A 26,070-nucleotide genomic window follows, 5' to 3' on the forward strand; every position below is an offset into this window, starting at 1 on the left:
TGCTCTGGAGATCTAACAGCCACGGGCAGGTTTTCTGCACACAGTAGTTATCCGTATCCTCAACATACCAACCAAATGTACTGGAGACTATTGTAAACAAGCAAATGCCAAGAGCCCATCATAAATCTGCTTGACGTTCTTACAACTCTGATTAGAATGGACAATACGACCCTCAAACAACTTTAATGCCTCGTAAATGTAACTATATAAAGATCATAGAGTCTGGAATGCAAATCTACATCTGGGAACAACTTCAGGATGAATGTCTGAGTGCAGTTCAGTTTCCTTTAACTCCTGGATGTGTGTATGTTCATATTTTAAAGATCTGTGCTATGCAGTGGATTTAATGTCAGCTGAAATGAAATTAGGAGTGATTTAGTTTTCTTTGCATATGCTTTAAATGTATACATGAAAACAAGTCATGAAGACCATCTCTGACAGGTAATAGCAAAGTGAAAATTATACTTGAGCTTGGTGTGAGGCATATAAAATGTCACAGAGTAGTGCTGGAGATGTACGATATGTAGTGTGTGTGTGTGTGTGTGTGTGTGAAGGTACCAGGGGAGATTTTACTGAGCCTCAGATGCACTGTGTGACCATGTTTGGTAAAAGCCATCCACACACACACACACGCACACACAGTTTCTCTGAGCCAACCCATTGACCATGAGAACATGCAGTAGAGCTGAATTCAATCAGAGCCAGACTATACAGACTCAAAGATCTCTCATTCTCCCACTTTAATATTCTCTGTCATCCTCGTTGGCTTTCTTTACCTCTGCTTTATTCTGTCTTCAAGTATTACATAAGTTCTGAGCTGAGGCAGAACTACCTGATGTCATTTATCAACAGGTAGAGCTGGAGAGATGACAGACAGACAGTCGGATAGACAGATCAATAGAACGACAGACAGATAGAGATACAGACAGACAGACAAATAGACAGGTGGATACAAAGACATACAGATAGATAGTTAGACAGACAGCTAGATACAGAAATCTTCACTTTGTTCTGCTTCTTAAACATGAGGGTGTCCATTTGCCACTGAATCTGGATAAATCTTCCTTTAATATCAAGAATTAGCAAACAACTGTCATCTGCCAACGGTCTTGCCAACAGAAAAGCGCTCTGAATGTGCAAACAGACAGCTAAATAACCAAAACAGTCACTTCATATGTCAAATATCTACTTAAACCGACATTAAACAAACATTCAGTAGATTAATGAACACATCAAAACATGTCATGATAATCAAAATGTTGCAAAAAGTGAGTAAAATGTGTAAAGCGCAAGCATGATGAATAATTTGGCCCACTACTAAATCTAAACTATTTCATTCACAAAATCATTCTACTATTAAAGTAAATGTGTACAGAGAGTTTAATGAAATGAAAAAAAAGTGAAAGTCTTGAGTAATTCTTATCCATCCTTCACAAAGAACTATAAACCTGAAGTAATACATTTATGCTCAGCAAGGCATTTATTTGATCAAAAATACAGTAAAACAGCAATACTGTGAAATATTATTACAATTTAAAATAACTGTTTTCTATGTGAATATATTTTAAAATGTTGAGTAAAATTAAATTGAATTAAATTTTGAATTAAAACAGTTGTGCTGCTTAACATTTTCATCAGTTTCCACAAATTCTTCGATTAATAGAATTATGAACCAGCATTTATTTGAAATAGAAATCTTCTGCAACATTTGAAATGCCTTTACGGTCACTTTTTTTATCAATTGAACGAGTCCTTGCTGAATAAAGCATAAAAATCAGCTTAATGACCTCAAGCTTTTGAACAGTAGTCAAATTGTCGAAGGCTTTCAGTCACTCAATAAACCGAAATGCAAAACAAGTTATAAAACGACAACTCAGGACGGCTTTTTATAATCTCAAATTTATTAATGAACAAATCTGTCACTTCTGAAGTTTTGACTGCTACTTGGACAATATAATTAGTGGTCATAAATGTCATCCATCAGTTTCAAAGTGTGCTGACGCCAGGGCTCTGAGGCCTCGGTTCGGTGTCCATCTTCACATTCAAATTTCCAGAGACGATTAAATCCACAGCACAGTAATGTGTTAAAAGAAGAAGAAGAAGAAAAAAAAAAAAAGATAAAATCAATCAAATCAAAACTTCTACATTTATCCAACAGTTCTGTGCTCATTTTAGTATTCTTATAATCACATCTTATAAGCAACGTATACTTCAAGACTGAAGGTACATACAAATACATTGATTTTTCAATACTGGCATTGGACTAGTCACCAAATTGCACATAGTTAATGATTCCACTGAATATACCAGGTTGTCTGTACAAAAGGCCGACAGCATTAGAAGGAAAAAGCCCCGTCCAAACATCTGGACAGGTAGAAAAGTCTGTCTAGATTATTGCTCCTTATAGAGCGCAACAGTCGGGTTCCGGAAGTAAAACCTCAATTCATTTTTTCCATAAGGAAATAGATTTTGAAGGATAACTTGTAAACCTTTAAAGACAGCCCTACTGTGAGCTACAAGGTTGTTAATCCATGATATTTGCTTCTCCTGAAACAGTCAACCCGCATCATTTCAGCTTTGTTTTAAAATAATTGTGTTTAACAGTGGAATTTTTGGTGGAAAGACTACATTACCCATGATGCCGTGCAGAAAATTCCACCAATCAGAGAGTCGAAACAAGCAAAACGCCCCAAAAGATCTCGAATGCGAATGACATAGACAATCTCTCTACTCTCTGAAATGTTTGTATATGCTTTGCAATAAACTTAATTTATACACATATAATCAACATTTGTAAATGAGTAGTTTTAATTTGATTATGCTGTTCATGCTTCATGGGATTGTAGTTCATTCCCTCACTAAAGCCGTTTAGTACACGGTCTTGTACCTTTGTATTTTCAAAAACTTGGTTGTTTTGAATGATGGCTTATAACTCTTTAACAAAGACTATTTTAAAATCCCTATGGGAAAAATGAATGAAAAAAATACTTCCGGAACCAGCGCCGCTGAAAAAGTGGGCGGGCGCCGTTGCACTATTGATAATCGAAAACAAATATGGGTCTCCTCCCTCCAATTTAAATGTCTAACTAAATCCACAATTTATCCTGCCTGCCTATATGATTTATTTGATGGCGACTGCTTGTTTTTAAAACCATGAGCTTGAAACACTGACAAATAATTTGGGGCTCCATGTGATCATGAAAAACACTTTTTGTCTCGGTTAGGATACCGTCTATCTGCTCCACATGAGGATCGGACCAAACGAAAGCAGGCAAGTGCAGCATGGATTATAAAATAGGTCTTTGTAAACAATAATGGGACGTTTGATATGAGGGATCCCGTCTACTCCCGATAAGGTTGTCCTAGATTTTTCACATTCTCCCACCTTTTGAATCAGCACAGTGTCAACTATGACGGTTTAAGAGTTTAAGCTAAGGCGAGGCTAGGCACAGTACTAATATTAGGGTTGTGCTAACTCTACGACTGCTTCATACTAGCACAGTCCTATCTATGCTCTTCTTTCATACACTCAAACTCTGTAGCTTGTATAGCAACAGGCACGTTTTTGTGGCTGTTCTAAAGAAAACAATCAATAACTGTAGAGAAAAGTCAGTTTTAATGAACACGTATTATTATTTTGAGTATTGTCAATTCAATTGATTTCGATCAGCCCTTCAAAAATGCAATAGCATAGTGAGGACGGCCAGCCACTGAAGAACATTACAATATTAACGCGACAAAGGCATCCGATTGTGCAACGTTTGTGTGGGATGTCGTACCACAAAGCCTAACCTTCTTTCGCATTTTCATAAACACGAAGATTACAGCTCATTTCAGACATTATACATAACTACATATGATTACATGACCAAGGGTCATTTCCTTCTCCAAAAACATCACCAGAGTATATTTCTATTGTCACAGCTTCACATATTCAAGGCCTGGAGGATGATTTGGTTATTTCGAATTATGGATCTAAGGCAAAAAAAAAAAAAAAAAAAATACATTTCCCACAATCCTCTCCCATTCTCTGCCAGAATGATCCAATTTAAGAAGTCAAAATGACATTCATTTTGGAGATGTACCTGAAATTCAGAAGAGAAACACTAGCTCTGAATACACAAGATTTTCCCGTCACTTGGTAGAAATAAGTACGCATATGTTTTTATGCAAAAAAATAAAAAATAAAAAATGTATTATATATATATATATATATATATATATATATATATATATATATATATATATATATATATATATATATATATATATATATATATATATATATATATATATATATATATATTGTAACACCACAGCACAATGCAACATGGGTTCACATGCCCAGATAAATATAAGCTGGAAATCACATTCAAGAGAATCATCGTTCATGCATCATGACAAATAATCAAAGGTTCTAGTGACCAACAAGCTGAAAAAAACCTTTGCATTTGGCAGAAACAGGACTAAGATGAAAATTTGCACCTGTTCCCCTCAAGTCGTTTAAGTGATCTATTTGGCGAGAACAGAAACAATCTAAAACCTGTGCACGTATAGTTTAGAGAGACTGTAATGCAACTTCAGCATGTTGGAGAAACACATGCAAATACAGAAAATGAAGGGTTTTAGAAAAGTCAACAACCTGAGAAATGAATAAACCGCCACAGCCTCCTTGAATCGAATGCAAACATGACGTCAAAGCTGACCGACACGGTCAGAAACAAAGCATGCACACAAACTAACGAAACTCTCAAAGGCTTTACAAACCACCTTTTCACTCCGTTTCCACCTGGAAGACAACTTCTATAAATGCAAAAGAGCGACTGAGGTGCAACATAAGTGGAGTTCTGCAGGTATGGGCTATAACAGTGAAGGCCGTGAGCGCTTGATTCTTTTTTCGTAGCAAGTCCATACGGTGTTGGTTCTGGGACGGGCAGGTGCCGCACTTGTGCTTGACACGGTGAGAGAGGTAGATCTGTGGTTTCACGGAAGCCTTGCGACAAGTCAGACTGGCAATGTAGTGTTGACGTAAGACTGAATGAATTCGATGAGCGTTTGCGATCCGCCAACAAATGAGCAATTGTGGAGCAACTTCAAGCCTGGAGACCACTGAGGCACATCAGTGTAAATATCACAGGAAATATGGCTCTTAAGCCAACCACGATTGGTTTAGAGAAAAAACACGGATGGGTACTGACTGGATAAGGCGTTGCGAGGGAGATGCGATGGACTTTCCGTGGTCACGAGCTCATATGTTCATGTTCTATTGCTTCTCTTTGTGCTTTGAGGCACTTTGGTTGTGTTTGAGGCATTTATCTGCTTGATGTTCACCGGTGTAGGTGAATTCAGATTGTTTGTAAATGACACAGAGGTTAAAACCACACTGGGATGGATCCTCTCAACCGCTTTTTGAGAGCACGTCCATCCAGAGCACAATGGAAACGACTCGGAAGTCGCTATATTCTGGGAAGAGACTAGGTCTAATCTATATGTCTTTATTGCGGATGATTCTCAGTCTGTGTGGTTGTTCACGAAATTGGTCTTTTTGGCGTCCACTTTGCCCCCTCTTAGCTTGCCGGTAATGACCTTGTAGCAGCCGCGGGCGATTTTGTACATCCATATTGTGTTCAGGATATCCAAACAAATGCAGGATACGATCCAAGCCACCTGAGCACTAAGACCAAGCCTTTCAAACGCTGGCGTACCGAACGTGCCAAACACCTTCGCCCAGTAGGGCGGCATCACGGCAATCCGCACCAGGAAGAACACGACCGCCATGGCGATGCCGTTGATGACAACCAGCTGGTCTGTACGGGGGTAGGCTAACGCTTCGAAAAACCACCTGTGGAGAGAGAAACAGAGGTCAACTGAAAAGTTTATGGTTCTGAATAAATCTCTCCCATTGAGTAAACAAATCTCACCTTTGATTCACAAACGGCGTTGACAATTCTGAAATCAGTCGGAAGTTTGCAAAATAAGGAAGCACTCCACGCGACTGCAAATCAAACAGACAATTATTTAAATACCTCTCCAATGAGTAACAAGTTTTCATTTTCAGAATTTAAATGTATTTAATTTTTTTAAAGCTATTTTTGGGATCAAACATTTATTATTATTATTAGTAGTAGTAGTATTACAATTATATTATTAGTGCTGTCAAATCGATTAATCGCGAATTAAATTTAATAAATTGTAAATATATAGTGTGTGTGTGTATATATATACAGATAGATATATATGAAGAGTTCAGATGCAAAAGCCTCTAAGTGCCATCTGAAATTTTCTTCTAGAATGATCATTTTTATCAAGCTCGTATATTTAAGTTCAGTAATTTCACTTAAATGACAATTATTAGGTAATTTTCAATGCCATTTAAATAAAGAAATTTAAGCATCATTACAATATCAGCATTCAAATCACTTTGGTTGGAGCAAGTCGACCAAGTGCCTTTTCAACAAAAAATACAGCAAAACTTTGAAAACAAATTTACTTAACTTAAATATACGAGCTTGATGACACTTAGAGGCTTTTGCATCTGAACTCTTCATATATATATACACACAACTGTACAATTGTAGTCTTTTAAAAATACATCTTAAATACTAAACTAAGTACAATGTAGTGTTGTTAGAAATATTGTTTTTTTTCTATACATATCGATATCGTTTCATTTGCTCTGGATGAATATTGTTGCTGTTAAAGGGCTTGAATTGGGAAATGGGATTGTACGTATTGAGCATAATTTACTCACTCACAGATTTTGTGCTCACACCCATAGTGCAGCACATAAAGACTCCTCTCAGTACTAAATTGAGCTATTTTTCCCTGCTTATTGCATTTAAACAGTCAAATACACACAAAATAATGTCAAAATGTCAGCCTTGGCAAGTATTCATGTAAACACAGTCAGTTTTATTTTAAGTGAACGTAAACGGTTGAGAAAAAAAAAAAAGCATGTGTATCAGTATAATGGATCTGTGCGGCAGTTCTTAAAGTGACAGCAGCCTAATAAACCTGCTACCAAATTATGAGATAATATTACAAGTATCTAAATGGCAGTTTTTCCCTATGGCATTAAAGGGTAACTCTCGCCAAAATGCAGTCTAGGGTCTTTTTGTTAATCTACCCGAGGCAAACTTTCGTTTAAAAGCATAATTAGAATGGAAACGCCACTTTAAGTTTGACCGTGTTTTCGTTTTCGGTCAAATTGCCTTTTGAATGGGAGTGCTTGGGGCACTTCTATGATAGCATCAAAAATCGCTATTTTTAAAACACTAAGAAGGCTCGACACAACATGAAACTTCACCAGGGGTATCATTGAAGTATCACCAGGGGCTCTACACATGAACTCAAGCATTGAGAACATTGTTTGTGTACACAGAGATTACTAAAGAGAAATATTTTGAACAACTCAGTGTAGCTGTGTCCGCCGCCATTTTGACAGACAAAAATAGTCGATCTCCAAATGCAACGTAACAGGGAGGACTGTAAAGATGAAAGCTCCTAAAGCTTAGTTCCATATAAATTCACAGGTAATTTGTTGTTTTGTCGTTAGTGAAAATCAATGTTGACCTTATATTTGAAAAAGGATCCTCATATAAGAAACAGTACTAAAATTCAGAGTCAGTTCATTCACATTCGGAGATCGACTATTTTTGACTGACAAAATGCCGGCGGACACAGCTACAGTTCCAAAAACGAAAATATGGTCAAACTTAAAAGTGGCGTTTCCATTCTAATTATGCTTTTAAACGAAAGTTTGCCTCGGGTAGATTAACAAAAAGACCCTAGGTTGCATTTTGGCGAGAGTTACCCTTTAATGTTAAAATTGTGGGCAGTGAAAATGCTGAGTGGCTAGTAACTTACATATACATATATATATATATATATATATATATATACACACATGCATAAATATATACAGTCAAATCAAAGACAGGGTGATATACCCAAAATGCAATAACTAACTAACTAACTAACTAACTAACTAGACTGCATGTGTGCCAAGTAAGTCTCTTTAAAACTGAAAGGCTATTTTGGGCTGTCAAATGACACAAGCTAATAAAAAAAAAAAGTATATAAATTATTTAAATCTTTAAATAATATAAATAACAGTGAAAATAAGTCACTTTTTGAATATATATGACGCCTAAGAACTGTGTTTTAAAGATTTAAACTTTTATTTGACTCTTATCATTAAAGATTTTTCATTTTTTATCAGACTTTTTTTTTTTTTTTTTTTTACAGTAAATGTCCTCAATTTCAAGGGCCTTTCATGTTGTGCTCTGTATTACCAGGTACTTACCAGTACATATCCATAAGCATACAGCGCCGCCAAGTGGTGACAGACAAAAAACGAGTCACCCATGGTACTCCAGTTACAAGCTAGAAGCACCAGGTCTGAGAGAAGAGAAGAGTAGAAGACGGAAGAGGAAACAAGAGTAAAAAAAAAAATTTAGACAAACCTGAAAAGATCTGAAATGTGTCATCTGTGCGTGAACTTCCATAATAAATCAACGATTCATACCATAGAACAGGTATCCACAGGTGATGGCCACATTGAGCTTAACCAGGTTAGGATCACCCCTGAAGAAGCAGAAAAAGATAAAGCTCAAACAAAACAATATGAAATGCAGTCACTCAGCAAAAAGATTAAAAAGATCAGCATGAACTGCTTATTTCTGAAAGGTGTAATCCCTAAAAGCGTCACCAGCCAGTAAACCTGCAGATGGAAACCTTAGCCAACAACAAAGCATGAGGGAGTGGTGCCGTTTTTGACTGAAGCCATTTATTACTGTACTATCACTGGCAACATGCCACTGTCAACACTGCCAACTGTACAAGTGACGTTCCTCTGTAAAATTACATTCTAATGAAACAATGCTTAATGGAATTCACCTGGGTGAACATCTGAGATGGTAGTGATCTACAACGTTTGCATGAAAAACATCATTCAAGCATGCTTTTTTTCACCGTCACAGATATCTGGTAATAATATCTTGTAAGCAAATTCATATCTACATTGGTGCAAATATACTATAAAAATGAAATGTTTAATATGTGAAAAATGTGTGCTGTGACTTTTTGAACTGTCTGAATCAAGAAATAGACTAGGGCCCCCTTTTTTTAGTCTCTCTCTCTCTCTCTCTCTCTCTCTCTCTCTCATTAAATCATGTGTAATATTTTAATTTAATTATATTAATATTCAAAGACACTAATAGTCTAGATTGCTATTAAGTGTACAGCCCTACTTTTATTTTATTCCTCCAAATTCCAGTAAATTAAACAGTAAATTCCATTTTTATGACTGAATTCCATGATTATGTCCATATTTTCAGCATCGTAGAAATCATACGGCCCTAACAGATCAACAGATGATCTGAGTAGGTTCTTTTGAACCAAGAGCATAACTAATAAAGACGCTTTGTTCAGAGAAATTACACACAAACTTACATACACAATCATTCCAGTAGCTCAAACTGCAGAGAATGCCATCAAGCATCGCAGCTTAGGTTAGTTTATTTTCATGAAAATTCATTCGAGTGAGGTCGATGGGGTCATCTGAGAGTTACAAGGGAGAGAAAAAGAACTAAACAAACCTATGCGCATGCCACATGGCATAATATGAATGAATGAATAACAAGCCAGCGTTACAGTACATGCGTCCCTGAGATCTGAGTGTCTCTCTTTCTGAGTCTGTAAAGCGATCAGGGAAGCGATACACAGCGATCGCAGGTGTCCAGTAGCAGAGGACATGTGTGTGTGAAACACGATCTCAATACGAGCGCTAGCAGACTCTCATGCACAGGAACCTCGGTATACCCTCTGCGTGACTCCGCTGACCTCTGACCCCTCTGTCTAACACCTGCACAGCTGACGCCTCCATGCAGGATTTCACACTTAATCTTACGTGAGCAAGTGGTTCTGAAGTACTGTGGAAGGCCTACTGTAGCCTTAAAGGTGCTGTAAGTAAGTTTTTTGACTGTACTAAAGCATTTGCAGAGATTTAAGAAACATGCTAAGTTCATATATTTGTTTCTCTGAAAAACAATGATACAGCCTGTTATTCTATTTTGAAATGTGCGTTGGAATGTCTGTTTTTGTTTTGGTTTTTGAGTATCCGCCCACTGCCAATTTACCCAATAGTATTTCAACACCCCGGGTTGCCAGTTTGCGGAAGACACAGCGAATTTCAGACATAGAAGCCAGCGAACAAACTGGGACAGAGATCGCAGATTTTACCAAAAAAGCCTCGGCATCCATTTAAAAAAGCGCTATGATCAGAGGCATTTTAAAACGCGGATAAATCAACTCATCAACTTACAGGTTAAGGCTCGTCGCCTTCCATTTTCAATTGCGCTCGTTCCTGTTGCGCGTCCTCAATCTGGCAACCCGTGTGTTCGTGGAGTGGGGGAAACAACTCTCCAATATTTTGAATTTGGACTATAGTACCCATTTCAACCACTAATTGTCAATATTACACACTGCACATTTAAGTACATAACTTTGAATGATAGTTTGGCGGGAAAAAATAAAAAGAACCCAGAATTAATTTCTTTCAACTACTACTTTATAAATGATAACGAAAATTATATTAAATGTGTCCTCATATCTAATCTAATCTAATCTACTTCTTTTTGTACATTTATGGTTTGAACGTGGTACATGTCATTCTGACATTGACCTAAAACCTACTTGATAATCAGGTGATTTTTTTCTTACCCGAGTACAGATAACTGGTTGGTTTAGGGAAAAAAAAAAAAAAAGGCAAAAGTTCATTTATATAGAAAGATGTAGAATTTGCTTTCAGATACACATACCTAAGCAAGTTTCTTCAACTTTGATCTAATTCACTCAGCTTTGGGGAACAGAATCTGCTGAATCAACTGACCCAGCAGACTTACAGTATAGACGAATCTAATGAAAGACATTTTAGTGTAAGGCTTGAGTCAAGCTGGATGGCAATGTACGTAGCCCTTAGCATAAAACACAAAGAGATCAGCTTGAGCGGTTGAAAGGGTTCTGTGGAGCTTAACTCTTCAGGCAAGACGGTGAGTAAACAGGCATAATTGTTTTGTTAATTTAGCAAACAAAAGCCCAGACACTGAAACAAATGACTTTCTGTTGGGTCATTCGACAAAACAAGTGCCTTTCATTATCACGCGTGTAGATTCAAAATGTGCATTATTGCTAATATAGTTGAAAACAGAGGACGGCAAAAAAAAAATGTAAAGATAGTGCAGAATAATATTTCTTCATGCTACATACATTTTATTTGTTTTGAATTTTTCAAAATCCTCTAAAACTTCAAATGAAAAGACAAATCGCATATTTGACACGATATAAAAGGAATGTTGTTGTGCTTGCAATATTAGCATTAAATGTAGCTTCTTAAATTCAATTCTTGAATGACACAATGATGAGCACAAGACAAGTAAAACTGTAAAGCTTCCAACCCTGTTACCATCAGCTCTAAACTGTATTAGTTATACAGTAGCCGACATATTAATATTGATCATGTAGCTTGAGATGCACAATGCAATTTATCTACACTTGAAACTGGATATTATCAAGCCAAGTGGTGGCTGCTCAGACAGGTCACAAAAAAACAACAGAAAAACAAGGACAGAAACCTTTCGTTCATGATCCCACAACAACAAGTGAAGCAAAGCAGACAAAAGAGGTGACATCATCTAGAATAAAATCACATGAGCACTTAAAAAAAAATGTTAAAAAGAATTTTACAAAAAAAAAAAGTAAAAAAAAAAAAAAGATAAATCGAAAAGGCATATGTACTTGACATACTGTAGCTATGCTTACATCCACCCATTTTTATGCAAATTTTGGGTTATCAAATAATAAATAAATAAAAACGCTTTGAACCACAGTGGCTTCCACGATTGCAGCAACTTCCATTTATATTACAGAAAATTTGCACCAATTTCCCAGGAAGTTCTAAATTTGTTCTCTTGAACACAAGGGACGGAAACGCTGCTTTATTCGCAAACGTTTATGCGATATTCCAAGTTTGCGCTAAAATTAAATTCACAATTTTGGATGGAAACATGGCATATGATGATCCATTTCCACAGTTATTAACATTGTAACTATATTTTGTGTTATATTAATTTCACTGCGTAAGTGTTTCTGTTACAACAGCTGAGGGAGTGATGCCAAATTTGAAATCTTTCTGTTTTTTTACTACCGTAATCAATCTCTCTATATTTTTTCCTCTTTTGGAAAGTCATAGAAATGTATTGTGGATTTTGTTGCTATTCGAGCAAATGGGAATGCTAAAACTATATTTGCTGTAGTTTCCGCTCACCACCACTTTACCCAACTATGAAGACTTTAGCTTCTAAAACACCGGAAATGTGAAAAGGGTTTATTGGGGTGAGGATGAAGTGAGGGGTGGATGGGAATGAATTCTCAGCAGCGTGTTTGTGGTCAGGATTTCTGGCCTGAGACGGCCTATGGGACAGAGGAGAGAGGAGGCCTGGAGGACCGTCACATGATACGAGAGAGGAGGGGGACTGGGAATCTGATGTTTCCAGCTGAAAAGGGGCCTTGTTGACAAGATTAAAAACTCTCTGATCTCAGAAAGCGAGAAGGGAGAGAGGAAGAGACACACTGACAACAGACAGACAGAAATACGTTTCCCTCTCTGAACGAGTCAACAGGTAACCAAAGAAAACAGGGAAAAAAGGAGCAGAGGTGATGAGAAAGAAATAAAGCGAGAGGACAGGTGACAAATCAAGGAACTGCGGGAAAAGTTATTCATGAAGTAAATATTAATATTCAAAAAATTCCTTCAAGAAATATTCACTTGTTCCATAGAGAAACCGTTTTAACGATAATGTACAGCTTTCAAAACAATGCCACCCTGAACTCTGAGACTTGAGTTGGTTTCTATATTCTCTTAACTATTTATAGATTTGATATTTTGCAATACACTTGAAGTATACTTTGTTTATACTTATAATTAATCATTATAAATCAAGTTTTATGTTGTACCCTCATTTTTGACTAAACTCCATAATTTGCAATGTTTTATGGGATGAATAGTTCATTCCCTCATAAAAGAATTTAAGAGACTTTTTTCTCGATTTACTTCAAATCAAAGTATGTAATGTTGTGGTTCATCTCAGAGATGTTTGGTATGATTCAAGGCTCTTTATTATAGAATTTCATGAATTCACTATGGAGAAAATGAAAGGAAAAAAAAGACCTCTAGAACCAAAATAGCAGAAAAAGCGTCTAGTCACGGTTATAGAAAGCAAATGGCGAAAGAAGAAATGAATATAGAAGTGAAATGCAAAGACAAGTGCTCTGTTCCCAAACCTAGTGAGCTGCCTTGCTGTTTATTTGACAAAAGTAACAAATTCACAAGCACCATAAATATGAATTAGACGGGAGACTAGGCTCACATCTGATTCCAATAGCGTCTGGCATTAGCATGCAAAAGATGTGCGCTAATTCAGAGGCTGCATCCTTCAAAGGACGCGGACTTCAAAAGCCACAAAGGTCATACCAAGTGTTGTTAAACGGGACAGTCTAGCCTACAGTCGTACAGAGGCTTGTCCTGTGACAGCTTCTGTTGACGAGTGGCAGTAACGTTTGAACTGGACTTTTTTGAAAGTTATATTCAACTGTCTGAAAACTAAACACCACGTTCACCTTGGTCCATTCATGTACCTGATAAAAAGTATAAACTATCAATAAAACCACATTTTGGTAAGATATATCAACATTTAAAAAAAAACATTTGTATGGTTAGATATTCAAGTAAGTTGAAACCTAACAATACTTACATTTTCTCTTAAAAAAATATCCAATCCTCATCACCGCACAATGAAACTTGGCTAGGCTTCGAAGGATCCACTCGTTCTATCCTTCGTGGCCCAAAAAAGGACGCATTTGTAAGTCGCATTGATAGAGCTTTTCGAATTGCGCCGCTGTGATGCATTCGGCCTTCGAATGCAGCCTTTGAAGGATTGAGCCTCCGAATCGGGATGCAGCTTATGCTTTATGCTCAGAGTATTTGTGTGCTGCAATGCATTCTGGGTTTGCTTTATCCACGAAGCCTTCATGCAATGCTGCTAAAAACGAGGCAACTTAGAAGGAAACATTAAGGGTGTGTTCACACTTGCAGTTCAATTCTCTTGGTTCTTTTGGTCCGGACCAAAAAAGAAAATAATACATTTAGTCCTGGTTCACTTTGCATTCCCAATGCCATTAAGGCAAAACTACTGATACAAGTATTTTGAGACCAAACATCCAAAACAATGCTGTGTGCTGGGCTAAATGCGCTCGTTGTGGGTGCGTAGTACGATGGTATTTTGACCAGCTGAGAACTTGTGAAGAGCTTATAAAATGTGTAAAGGAGTCAAAACAGCAGCAGGAATCCCTGTCACACACACAATCGAAGATCTTCTGCGAGGAGACGCGGTTCTGACGCCTGTCCGAACTGTGATGGGCAACATCGCGACTATAACGAGTACAAACAGGTATGCTTGAGCATTCTGTCCTTTATAGGGTCACATCTGGTGACATCACGTCCTGTTTTTGGTTCATTTAGATGTCTTCCATCTTATCAGCGATCTCTGTCCGCTTGTTTGGTGCGCACTAGGGTTTGGATGGCAGCGTTCACACTTAATTGAACAATTGAACTAAACCTGCCAAGTGTGAATAACCCCTAAGTTGCTGTCTACCTTTTGGAACAGGCATCATCCGCGTGCTTATGAGGCCTCAAAAAGCTGTCTCGGTAGGCAGCTCAGTAGGTTTTGGAGCAGAGCTACAGAGGACAACAACTAAAGACAAATTACCATTCTTCCCCTTCAGGATGCAAAGATGCAGACCAAACAGGCAGCAGGCAGAAAAGGAAAGAAGAAAAGAAAAATAAAGACAAGAAGACAAATGAGACGGCTGTTCTCTGCACTGGCGACTACAGTGGACACAACATTTCTGATGACAGAGCAAAAGTTTCAATTACAACTTCAGGATAAAGGGAAATTTGTCGTATAATCCATTATATCATCAAATATTGGCACTTTTATATTGATTGGTACTAATTGTTTGATTCTTGCTTTTTGGGGGTGTTTATGGATTCATAGCTTTTTAGTAGTTTGGTTTAAAGCAGTCAAAAAAAAAATTCTCACAATGAGATCCAAAAAGTACAATAAAGGTGAAAATAAACCTGCACTGTTTTTGAACTACTGGCCTCTTACCAGACAGGGTCTTCATTGACGGCATCATCGTACCAGAGGATATAGAGACAGAACAGCCCCACAATTAATGCATGGACAGTGGACACCAGCCTGAGGACATAAAAACAACTCCGTTATTCCCAGACAGAGAATCATTTGGATCTTGAACCTGAAAAAAAAAGTCAAAACAAAAGCTTGGGAAACTATTTTAACTCAACATTTTACTTCAGGAACTTTCCACTGAGTTTTCAAGCAACATTTCAGTAAATCACAAACTTAAGCAGTTTGGCACTCAGGATTGTGCATAAATCAGAATTGAATTTAAATAAATTCCTGGATTTGAATTGCACTTGACTTAAGGTAGCTGGATTTAAAGATTTAAATTCACAGAACTGAACTCTTTCCCCACCATTGAAGTAATTTTCAGCCAATCCATGTTTTATTGCACTATATACGGTAGGGTATACGCTATTAAACATCTTCTGAAAGAGTACAGAATCTCTGGATCCAAAAACAAGTGAAGAAGAAGCAGAAGCAATCGATAGAAGCACTGCTTACACACACAAACTAATACAATCATCAAACATTAGACTGCATATTAAAAGGGGAACTTGGCAACTATTTCAACTTAATAAATCTGTTTAGAAATCATTTGGATGGTTAAATAACCTTATCTGGTGAGAATGGTGACTTTCCCCGCACCCCCCAGCATTCCCCGGCGGAAAACCAACCTTGCAACATGGGGTTGCAAGTGAGATTTTTTTTACTACAGTGTTGTGAAATATACGGCCCACAGCTGTAGGGGGAGCTCGTTGAGAAAACACGTGACAACAAAAGTGAAAGTCAGCGAAGAAATGGCTAGAGTTGCCATATTCCCCTTTAATCAAAACTGCCAAACTATACCTAAAGAAATGCTGAACCCATGAAGAGGTTTAGGACTGTTGATGGACACGATCTACTCCGTCTATGTTGTGATTATCGTTTAGAATCTAATTTGGATGTAGTCTCAAAAATTCTCTCTCTCGCTTTTTTGTTGCTTTTAAGTGTTGATAAAAAAGGAATGCGTGAAGTTACAGTATGTTTTTAAAGCAGAGGCTCTGTTCTTACTTTTGATATATTGTATGTTCAGATATTCATACAACAAAATATTTGGGGGGCCATAAAACTTTTGTGTTAAAAGCAAATTGTTTTTTAAAAACGCTGGTGGTGAAAGAGTTTTGTGAAAAATTAAAATTAGTAGTGTAATTTTTAAACAGAAAAGGAACTACATAAACATTGTCAAAACAAACTTTAAATGATGACCAGTCTTGTTTGAGAGTAATCTTGACATTTGTTGGTTTTATAGGTCTTAAAGAAGTTCATTCTGTTGATTTATTGACAGAACTCATGTAATAAATTCCTCTTCCTGTCATTTTAAATTTCAACTTCCTGTGGGATTGCCAATTTAGTTCAGTGATTAAATCCAATTCCATAGCATAAATCGAAAGTGAGACAATTCTTAAATTCAGAATTTTGCACAACCATGCTGGCACCACATATAGACACCTATGAACATAAGTACACGATCAATCATTTAATTATAGATATGCATATCCCATTGCAAGCTTCTTGATTTGAGTTGGCAAGACGAGATTGAGACCTAGAATTTTCTTTTAAAAAGTGAGTCATTGTATAATTTGCAGGCTGGGTAGAAAGAAATCAACATTAGGAATCTCACATAGATAACATGGTGCTGACACAGAAGGAAATAGTATCTATGGTAGATAACAGACAGTGAATGAACTATGTTTTGATCTGATCCATTAGTTTGTTTAAGCATGAACATTGTCTGTGGACTGTAGACCTTTGAATCTGTTATCTGAGTGTTGAGAAACCCTCTAGGAATCTTTTCACCATTTAACAGGAAAAAAAAAAATTATCTGTTCTACTATGTCTTGTAAACAAAAAGTAATCAAGGTTGACAAGTTTGACGGTAAATACTTTGCTATCAAATTACATTCTTATTTTCATCCCATGATATTATGAATAAGGTTTCATTTTGAGGTGGAAGGGTTGATTCTGGGTTGTTTCAACACATTTTTGGTCCAGTATTTTTTAAATAAATTTTAAAAACCCAACAGTTGGGTTCGTCCAAATTTGACCCAAACTATTTTTTTAGGTATATGTAAGCTAATTTACAACAGATAAACAAACTATTGTGCAAAATATTTTGGGTAACACTTTAGTTTTGGGTCCAATTCTCACTGGCTTTTGCCTCAACAAACTCCTACTTACTACTTATTAATAGTTAGTAAGGTAGTTGTTAAGTTTAGGTATTGGGTGGATTAAGGGATGTAGGATATGGTCATGCAAAATAAGGCATTAATATGTGCTTTATAAGTACTAATAAACAGCCAATGTTCTAGTAATATGCATGCTAATAAGCAACTAGTTAATAGTGAGAATTGGACCCTAAACTAAAGTGTTAGCATATTTGTGTGTTCACAAAACACTATAATTATAAATATATTATTGTACCATTGTTAAAATGTAGTGGATGCTAAACAAACTTTCAAAAATGAAATGCAGTCTTTATAAGGAAAGAAAGAAAAGCTGCAGTCAACGCAGTTGGTTGTGTGCTTTCATTACCGCATCAAAGCATTTCGATTTGCTGACAGAATATCATCTCAGTTTCATTCTCTAAACACGCCATGACTTTTAAACCAATGGAGGATGTCAAAACCAGAACGGGAGGTATTTAGTATCTTCCAAAACCAATTCAATCATCTTGTGTGTTTGACCTCTAACCATTTTTTATAACCATTTAAAGTGCTGTACAGAGATCTCTTCCTGACTAAGTGGTGTAAGGTCAAAGTTAACCAGATTCATAAGATAAAGAGGAAAGGTGATTAGAGAAATCCTACATTTCACAATTCAGTACAGAGATCACTCGACCTTGCTTGTGTCGGCCTACACTCACGTACTACAACATTACGAAAGATATTTGAAGGTGTGTTTGTACTTTTGAAGATGTTCACCAAAAAAGAGAATTCTATCATATGACTGTATACAGTAATTCTAAGGCCCTGTGTTACACCTGGTATTAAGATGCGTTTTGGTGGATCGGATCACAAGTACTGTAGATGAGGGAGACACATTCCTGTTTACACCTGGTGTTTTAATCCATCTCTTTTGTCCACTTTCAACCACTTCTGTCCTATTTTCTTTGAGGGGAGAGTCTATGGGCGGGTAAATGAATGTTTTTTTTTTTTACATCCTTTAATCCAATGGACAAAATAAGCTCACGCAATTTACATATGAACGCGAGAAACTTTCGTTTTTTGTCTCTACTCTGCAAGACCAGCCGAACGCTGTGAGTGTGTGTTAGAAATCAGGAATGGTGAGAGAACATTGTGCTTGGTATGTTTTTCATCTTCAAACCAAACTTGCGTCTTTAGCCGACAAAGTTTAAATCCCGTCTGGCAAGCGCGCTTTCCATAATGTTTACTCATTCGGTCAGTAGGCGGAGATTTGTGGCTGTTTGAACACATTCGACCTCATGAGCATCTACAATACGAAAGCAATCCGGTCAAATGCGTTTTCAACTTCGAAAGTGGACAAATTCAAAACGTTTTAGACCCCATTTACACCTGTATTTAGTGTCGTCTACTTGTGATCCGATCGACCAAAACGCATCTTAATACCAGGTGGAAACAGGGCCTAAGATTACCTCTAAGTTCTAATGGTTCTAAGTAAAAAAGTTGGCAATATTATTTTCTTCAAAAACATTGAAATATTCATAACTGACTGCAGCATCTGAATGGTTACATCAGCTCTTAATTCTGGATATTTAAGGGATTTATCTAAAATCCCTTAAACACAACTTGTCTTTAAAGTGATTTATTGGGTCGTTTTATATATTTAATCAAGTCAAGTCACCTTTATTTATTTAACGCTATGTAAAATACAGATTGTTTTAATGCAGCTTCACAGTAATAAACAGAAAAATAATGATCAATGATTCACCAATTAAAATTCTGTTGTAAAGCAGCTCAACAGAAGACAATGGTGTCATTATTCAGTTTAGAATTAAGAATTGCAAGATATAATACATATCGCTACAGCAAGATTTTATTGCGATCATCTAGAAAATGCTCCTGTTTTCCGGTTAATGTCATTAAATTAATACATTTCATGCATTTTACATTAAAAAAAAATGATCTGGAGAAGCTTGCTACTTAAAAAAAGGTTAATAGCATGTCAAATATAGTTTTAAGATTTGATTTAAATGTGTTATATTAGACAAGGCAGCCTCATGTGCTGGATAGTATACAAACATACATTTTATTATACTATTATATTAAGAAAAAAGTAATGTTCTTTGAGAATATTGGAGAAATTAAGAATTTCTCAAGCCCTTAGAAAACTGTTTACAAGTTCTCAGAGTTTAATCCTAAAATAACGTTAATCTTATGATTTCCATGAACCCAGCTGCACTCATGAACCCAGTAGCATTATCAACACATCAATACATTCATGCTATATTTCACAATATGTGACTTCCGTTAGAACTGCTTTGTGTCTATGTATAGGTCTATATTTGTTTGCAAGTGTGACCGTTATTTATCCATCCATCCATACATAGCCTATAGAACTACCCATCCATTTCTATTTATACTGTGTATACCCAACCATGCATTTCTACCCACATTTCTGTTGGGGCGGCTGTGATTTATTTTGAGCTCATACCTGGAGTTCCAGTCGTTGAGTTTGTGTGGTGGAAGTTTCCCATAACCCTGCGTGAAGTTGGAAGACAGAACCGGACTGACGCAAGAGAAGAACAGCTGGAACCCCACGAAGCTGCCAGCCACCACATACACCTCTCTCATATCCATCGCTCACCTGCACAAGAGACAAACACACACCGTCCGTCACACTTGTGCTCGCTCAGCCAGTGATCACTCACAATGTTGACAGCGTTTGTGTGCAATCTCTCACCAGACAAGAGCACAACAACAGTGCATCTGATCGACTGCTCATTCATTTCACAAAGCCTATGTGTTAAGAATTAATCTGTTTGTGAGAAAAGAGGTAGACTGACAAAGAAAGTAATTAAACGTGTAATATCGTGAAAGTAGTTCATTGTTTTCCAGAAAGAAGATTATGACGGTGGGAAAGAGTGACGGAGAATGTGAGAGAAGGAACAGAAATTTTTGAAAATGGTAATAAATTACTTATCTTGTGAAAATGTATTTATTTTTACATCTCCGTTTACGCTAACTAACAACAATAGTCAAAAGTGTTTGTTTGTCATATTTTCAAAAGTAAAATGAAATTAAAGGGGTGGTTGAATATGATTTCACTTTTCTAACTCTAGTTAGTGTGTAATGTTGCTGTTTTTAAACAACATCTGCAAAGTTACAACGCTCAAAGGTCAAAGCAAAGGGAGATATTTGCTTTTAAAGAAATTGCTTTTTATGGACTACAACAAACGGCTGGTAGGGACTACACGACATTCCTCCCGGGTTAGTGACATCGCAAACTCTAAAATTGACATAAACCCGCCCCCGGGAACGCGGTTTATAGATTATCATGACAGAATATGCTAATCAATGACTAGAAGATAACTACACATCAGCTACATAAATTCATCAACTAACCATTCAGAAATGTCGTCTACATGTTGTCACTTCTTCTTGAGTCTCTCCATCTTTCTGACTTCGGTTTGAACATAAAAGGCTAAAAGTTTTTGAAATTTTCAGTGCATGTGTGTGAGAGCGCAAGCTATTGAAGCTCCGCCCCCTGTGCTGGGAGCAGCAGCTCATTTGCATTTAAAGAGACAGACACAAAAACGGTGCGTTTTTGCTCACCCTCAAAAAGGGACAACTTTAACATGCTAAATAAAAATATCTCTGGGATATTTTAAGCTAAAACTTCACATACACACTCTGTGGACATCAAATACTTATTTTACATCTTGTGAAAAGGGCATTATACCACCCCTTTAAATAACTTACATTTAGGCTACATAAATGTATGATGCATTTGGCAGGACTTTATCCAGATTTATGGAACATTCTTAAGAATAAAATATTTAACTGCCATTTTCCTCTCATTTTATAACAAGAAATAAGAATACATTTTGTAGTCCCAAAAATACAAATGTTGTTTTATTTATTAAGCAACACTTAAAAAACAATATTAAAGTTGGGATAACATCCAAGTTTTCTAAAATCCCTTAAATTCTACTTGTCTCAAGGGAAAGATGTTTAATTTATTGAGTAGTTTCAAATATTAATCATTACAACATAACACTATCATCTAGAAAAAAATTACAAGACAAAAAATTAAAAGACTGTCACACATTTCATGCATTTTACATAAAAAAAATGGTTGTAAATAAAAAGGGTTAAAAGATGGTACTGTTAAGATTTACCAGAGTAAAGAGAGCACCGCGTTTTGTGTTGGCGCGAGTGCAGACGCTGATAATATTTAGTAAATAAAATGGTAAATCATGTTTATTTTGCAAACAAAGCCCTCGTGTCGCTTCATTAAACTGAGGTGAAACCACTGGAATCACAAGGATTATTTTAATGATGTCTACTACCAATCTGGGGCTTGAAAGTAGTAGTTGCGTAAGCTGTCAACGGAGGGAAAGAAATCTCTCTGATTTCATCAAAAAATATCTTTTGTTTAACAAAGATGACTGAATCATGTCTTACGGGTTTGGAACGACATGAGGGTGAGGAATTAATGACAGAATTTCTTTTTTGGGTGAACTAACCTTTTAAAAGAATGATGAAAAAAATTCAAGAACATTTTAGCAAAAACAACCACAGGAAACATCGTATATCTCTGGTCAATGTCTAGACATTTCAGAAAAATGAGCGCCAGAGGCAAGAGGAATGTAATAAGTGTGTGTGTGTGTGTGTGTGTGTGTGTGTGTGTGTGTGTGTGTGTGTGTGTGTGTGTGTGTGTGTGTGTGTGTGTGTGAGAGAGAGAGACTCATTATAGAGAGGGGTCACTGTCCCCCAGCATGCTGAAGAGTCATATTGAGTCATCTGGTATTTTTCAAGCTGTATCTCAGTATCAAGCTATAACACACACACACACACACACACACACACACACACACACACTAAAGAAATACTAACCTGTGCATCAATGTCTTTGCGATAAAGCATTTCTTCAAACTACTTCAGCAATAAAAACTTATATTAACCTAATCAACCAAAAATAAAACACATGCCACATGCATTATTTTTAGCATGGTTTCCAAATACGTTCTTCTAAATAAAAGTCTGGCTGTTCGTTTAAATCTCACGCAATTACTTGAACTTCTATTGTGAAACCTCTCATGATTGCATCTAACACAGAAACAATGGGCTCAACCGCACTAATCCCACCAAAAATGTGAGTAAACATGTAGCTGTACTTTAATAAGATTAAACTAACGAAGGTTTAAATCATTTACCCAGGTCCTGACGAAATTGCAACAATAGGAGCAGATTGGGTCATGATGATGATGATATCAGCACAATGTCTTTCTTTAATTTAGTAACCAGTCTCCTGTTACCCCAACTTAACACTTCCATTGTAAATCTATTTACGGACTAAAAAAAGGTGACTGGCAGCATGTGATCCCCTCTGGTTAGGGCAGGTATGGAGCACGTATACTGTACATACACTTTAGTGTGAAGCATACTGTTGAGAGGGAATGGGCCACAGGTAACCTTTCATCAACAAACAATCGACCACCATATAATAACCACAGACCTTCATGGCTGGTCAAAAGACTCTGCTGAGCTTATGCTACCTGGGAATGATAGATTTTAAGGAATAATGCACAAATGGATGTCGATTCCACAACATGATACACTAGATGATGTTTCGATAACAACAAACCATGTGCACGTAAGAGGGTCATTCTCAAAGGTCACTTAAACTTTGATATGATAGGCCCATCACTATGAGGTCTTAATAGAGTTTGAACATCAGTTTAGGCTTGACTTCATTAAAAGTGTTTTATGGCATGTGTGTGGTTGACTGGTATTTACAGTATGTATCTATTTAAATGCCAGGAAGTCATTATACATGACACACTGACAAGTCAGTCATCTTTTAATGGAAAAATGTAATAAGAAATTGATTTTCTTTTCTAAATTAGCTTGTTCTGCAATGACATCTAATAGATCATGATCTAAAAATGTAAATGTTAAAAAAATGAGAAATATATGAAAAATATGAAAAAGTGAAAGCAATATTGAGGACAGCCAATCTTTGTTATAAAGAACATAGGCCTACTAATATTTTTGTAAGTTCTTTGGAAAAAGTGCCATTTTTTTCATAGGCCTATATATGTGTGTGTGTGTGTGTGTGTAAGCAAATGAACTAAATATATAATCATAAAATCTATCACACCCACACATATTAAGATATTAGAGGCTGTGTGACAAGAAACGTGTGACAAAGGCAAAGCCAGCTATCAAGCGAAATTATGCGGAAGCTCGTTCCGCTGAGCAGGTTCAGTTTCGCAAGAATAACAATGAAAAAATTACCAATTCTAAGTTTGAATTCTACATTCACACATTCTCCGAAACATGAAAGAAAGCGCGACTGCGTCATAATACCCCAGTGCGTCATAATGCGCTGCATAATAATGATCATCTGCGTAACGCTAACCGTCCCCGATTCCCAAACTCGAGAACAATAACAAAGCCCACACGCAGTGAATGAATCCAGTCGCTTTTACCCAGAAAATGCGTTGCATGTGCATCGCGTAAGAAAATTCTGCACACGTAGCGACTTGAATGAGTGTCCAAACCAACTCTAGCGCGCTAAACTTTTCTATTCATCTGTCGCGCTAACACAATGGCCATGTAAATAGGCTAATGCATGTGACAGGTGCAGAGAGCGATGCTTCTGTAAGATACACACAAGCTTTTCGAATGACATTTACAGTTTGCATCACCTGATAAGAGTCTCATAGGTCTGTGTAAACGTGTCCAGATCCTGTCGTCTTCTTTCTTTCTTCTGTCCACGAACCCAGTTTTATTTCGATGGCGACGGCTAGCGAGCGCTTAGCCCACACGCTGTCTTTAAAACCGCACGTCTTCAGGGGGCGAACGGACGAATAAACCTGTATTTCTGGCGCGAGGCCATTTCAGACATTTAACAAACACGCAAGGATTTCGTAAACCTCCACGGAGTCTGCTGCACCAAACATTGCATTTCTTCACCCTATTGACAGACTCCGTGATGACGTCAGCATTGACCCCGCCCCTCCTCCTCCTCCTCCCTGCACACCCCCCCTAATGAAGCCACGCCCACCGCGCAAACACTACTGATGAAATCCCCCAGAACATGTAAACTCATTCTGAGAAAATCTATCTATCTATCTATCTATCTATCTATCTATCTATCTATCTATCTATCTATCTATCTATCTATCTATCTATCTATCTATCTATCTATCTATCTATCTATCTATCTATCTCTCTGTCTGTCTGTCTGTCTGTCTGTCTATCTATCTATCTATCTATCTATCTATCTATCTATCTATCTATCTATCTGTCTGTCTGTCTGTCTGTCTGTCTGTCTATCTATCTATCTATCTATCTGTCTGTCTGTCTATCTATCTATCTAAAAAAAACTGTGCATTAATACATACATGAAACAATACAAATGTGAAAACAATTAATTTAGGTATTCCTGGAATATTATATGACAAAAGAACTTAAATTTATAACTTAAACAACATGCATGACAGCAGCAGAATTCAGTTTGCTAATAGTCTCTATTTCAGGTGTTGTGCAATATTGACCATGTTGTGACACATCATGAGGGTCACTAGGTGGGGAAAGTACTCTTCACTCTGCCTTTTTTTTTGCCCTCTAGCTAGTCATTGCATTCAGGCAATGGTAACCATCAGGAGATGGCAGTGAATAGTTCTGCTTTTGTTATTTAACTCAACCAGTCTTAACTACAGTATTTGGACATCATAATTACTAAAACTAAAAACCACTGCAGTTGCCCTGCAGTTCTTTTATAGGTGACACCAACTTATAATTAGCTGGAAGCTTTTATCATACAGACAAAAGCAAAGACGTAATTAAATATATAGTAAAGACTGGGTGGATCCAAAATTTGGTCATTAAAAAACGATATATTTTTAATGACCATTAAAAATGACCATTTTAATGACCATTAAAAGACGATATTGACTCTTCTGAATCAATATGGTGCTTATCAATATGGCAATATGTCAATATGGTGCTTATGTTATATGCATACAGAAATACAACATGGAATTAGTATATTGTATACTAATACCTTTGACAAATTGCTTTTGCTCCTCTTTTGTAAGTCACTTTGGGTAAAAGTAAATGTCTTGTAATAGTAATAGTAATCTTTAAGCCAATCACAAGTGACTTACATAACAGCACACAATTATGAGTCAATTTTAAATGGCAATATCAATGTTGCTTTATCTGAACACTATTCACTCTTTTGATCAAATATTGTACCTTAAAGGTGCAGTAAGAGATTTCTGAGAAATGTTGTTGAAAGTGGATCGGGCCGAGCAGCACAACAGACTAGTAACCAATCAGCAGTAGGGGGCGTGGCCACTCATGATGGGGGAGGAGAGACTGAGCCAATCAGCAGTAAGGGGCGTGTCCACTCATGATGGGGGAGGAGAGCGAGTGAGCCAATCAGCAGTAGGGGGCGTGTCCAGTCATGATAGAGGAGGAGAGAGTGAGCCAATCAGCAGCAGGGGGCATGTCCACTCATGATGGGGGAGAGAGAGAGAGAGCGAGCCAATCAGTAGTGGGGGGCGCATCTACTCATGATGGGGAGGAGGGAGAGTGAGCCAATCAGCAGTAGG

At 37.0% G+C, this 26,070-nt stretch overlaps 1 protein-coding gene across 2 annotated transcripts; it reads right to left on the reverse strand.

The window, feature by feature from the left end:
* Positions 1-4,553: 4,553 nt before the first annotated feature.
* On the reverse strand, positions 4,554-24,476 carry tlcd4b (TLC domain containing 4b). Of its 2 annotated transcripts, none has more exons than XM_079855073.1 (7): positions 24,157-24,476; positions 19,935-20,087; positions 15,228-15,317; positions 8,528-8,586; positions 8,306-8,400; positions 5,922-5,995; positions 4,554-5,842 (listed from the first exon to the last, which is right to left on the reverse strand). In XM_079855073.1, the coding sequence occupies exons 2-7, from the start codon at positions 20,078-20,080 to the stop codon at positions 5,512-5,514; spliced, it is 795 nt and encodes a 264-aa protein (XP_079711199.1). In that variant the 5' UTR covers positions 20,081-20,087; positions 24,157-24,476; the 3' UTR covers positions 4,554-5,511. The 2 variants fall into 2 exon arrangements, with proteins under 2 accessions (XP_079711199.1, XP_079711200.1); XM_079855074.1 differs by having other exon boundaries at positions 24,145-24,215.
* Positions 24,477-26,070: the final 1,594 nt, after the last annotated feature.

Source organism: Squalius cephalus (assembly GCF_949319135.1).
Source record: "Squalius cephalus genome assembly, chromosome: 1".
In the NCBI taxonomy this organism is placed as follows: Eukaryota; Metazoa; Chordata; class Actinopteri; order Cypriniformes; family Leuciscidae; genus Squalius; species Squalius cephalus.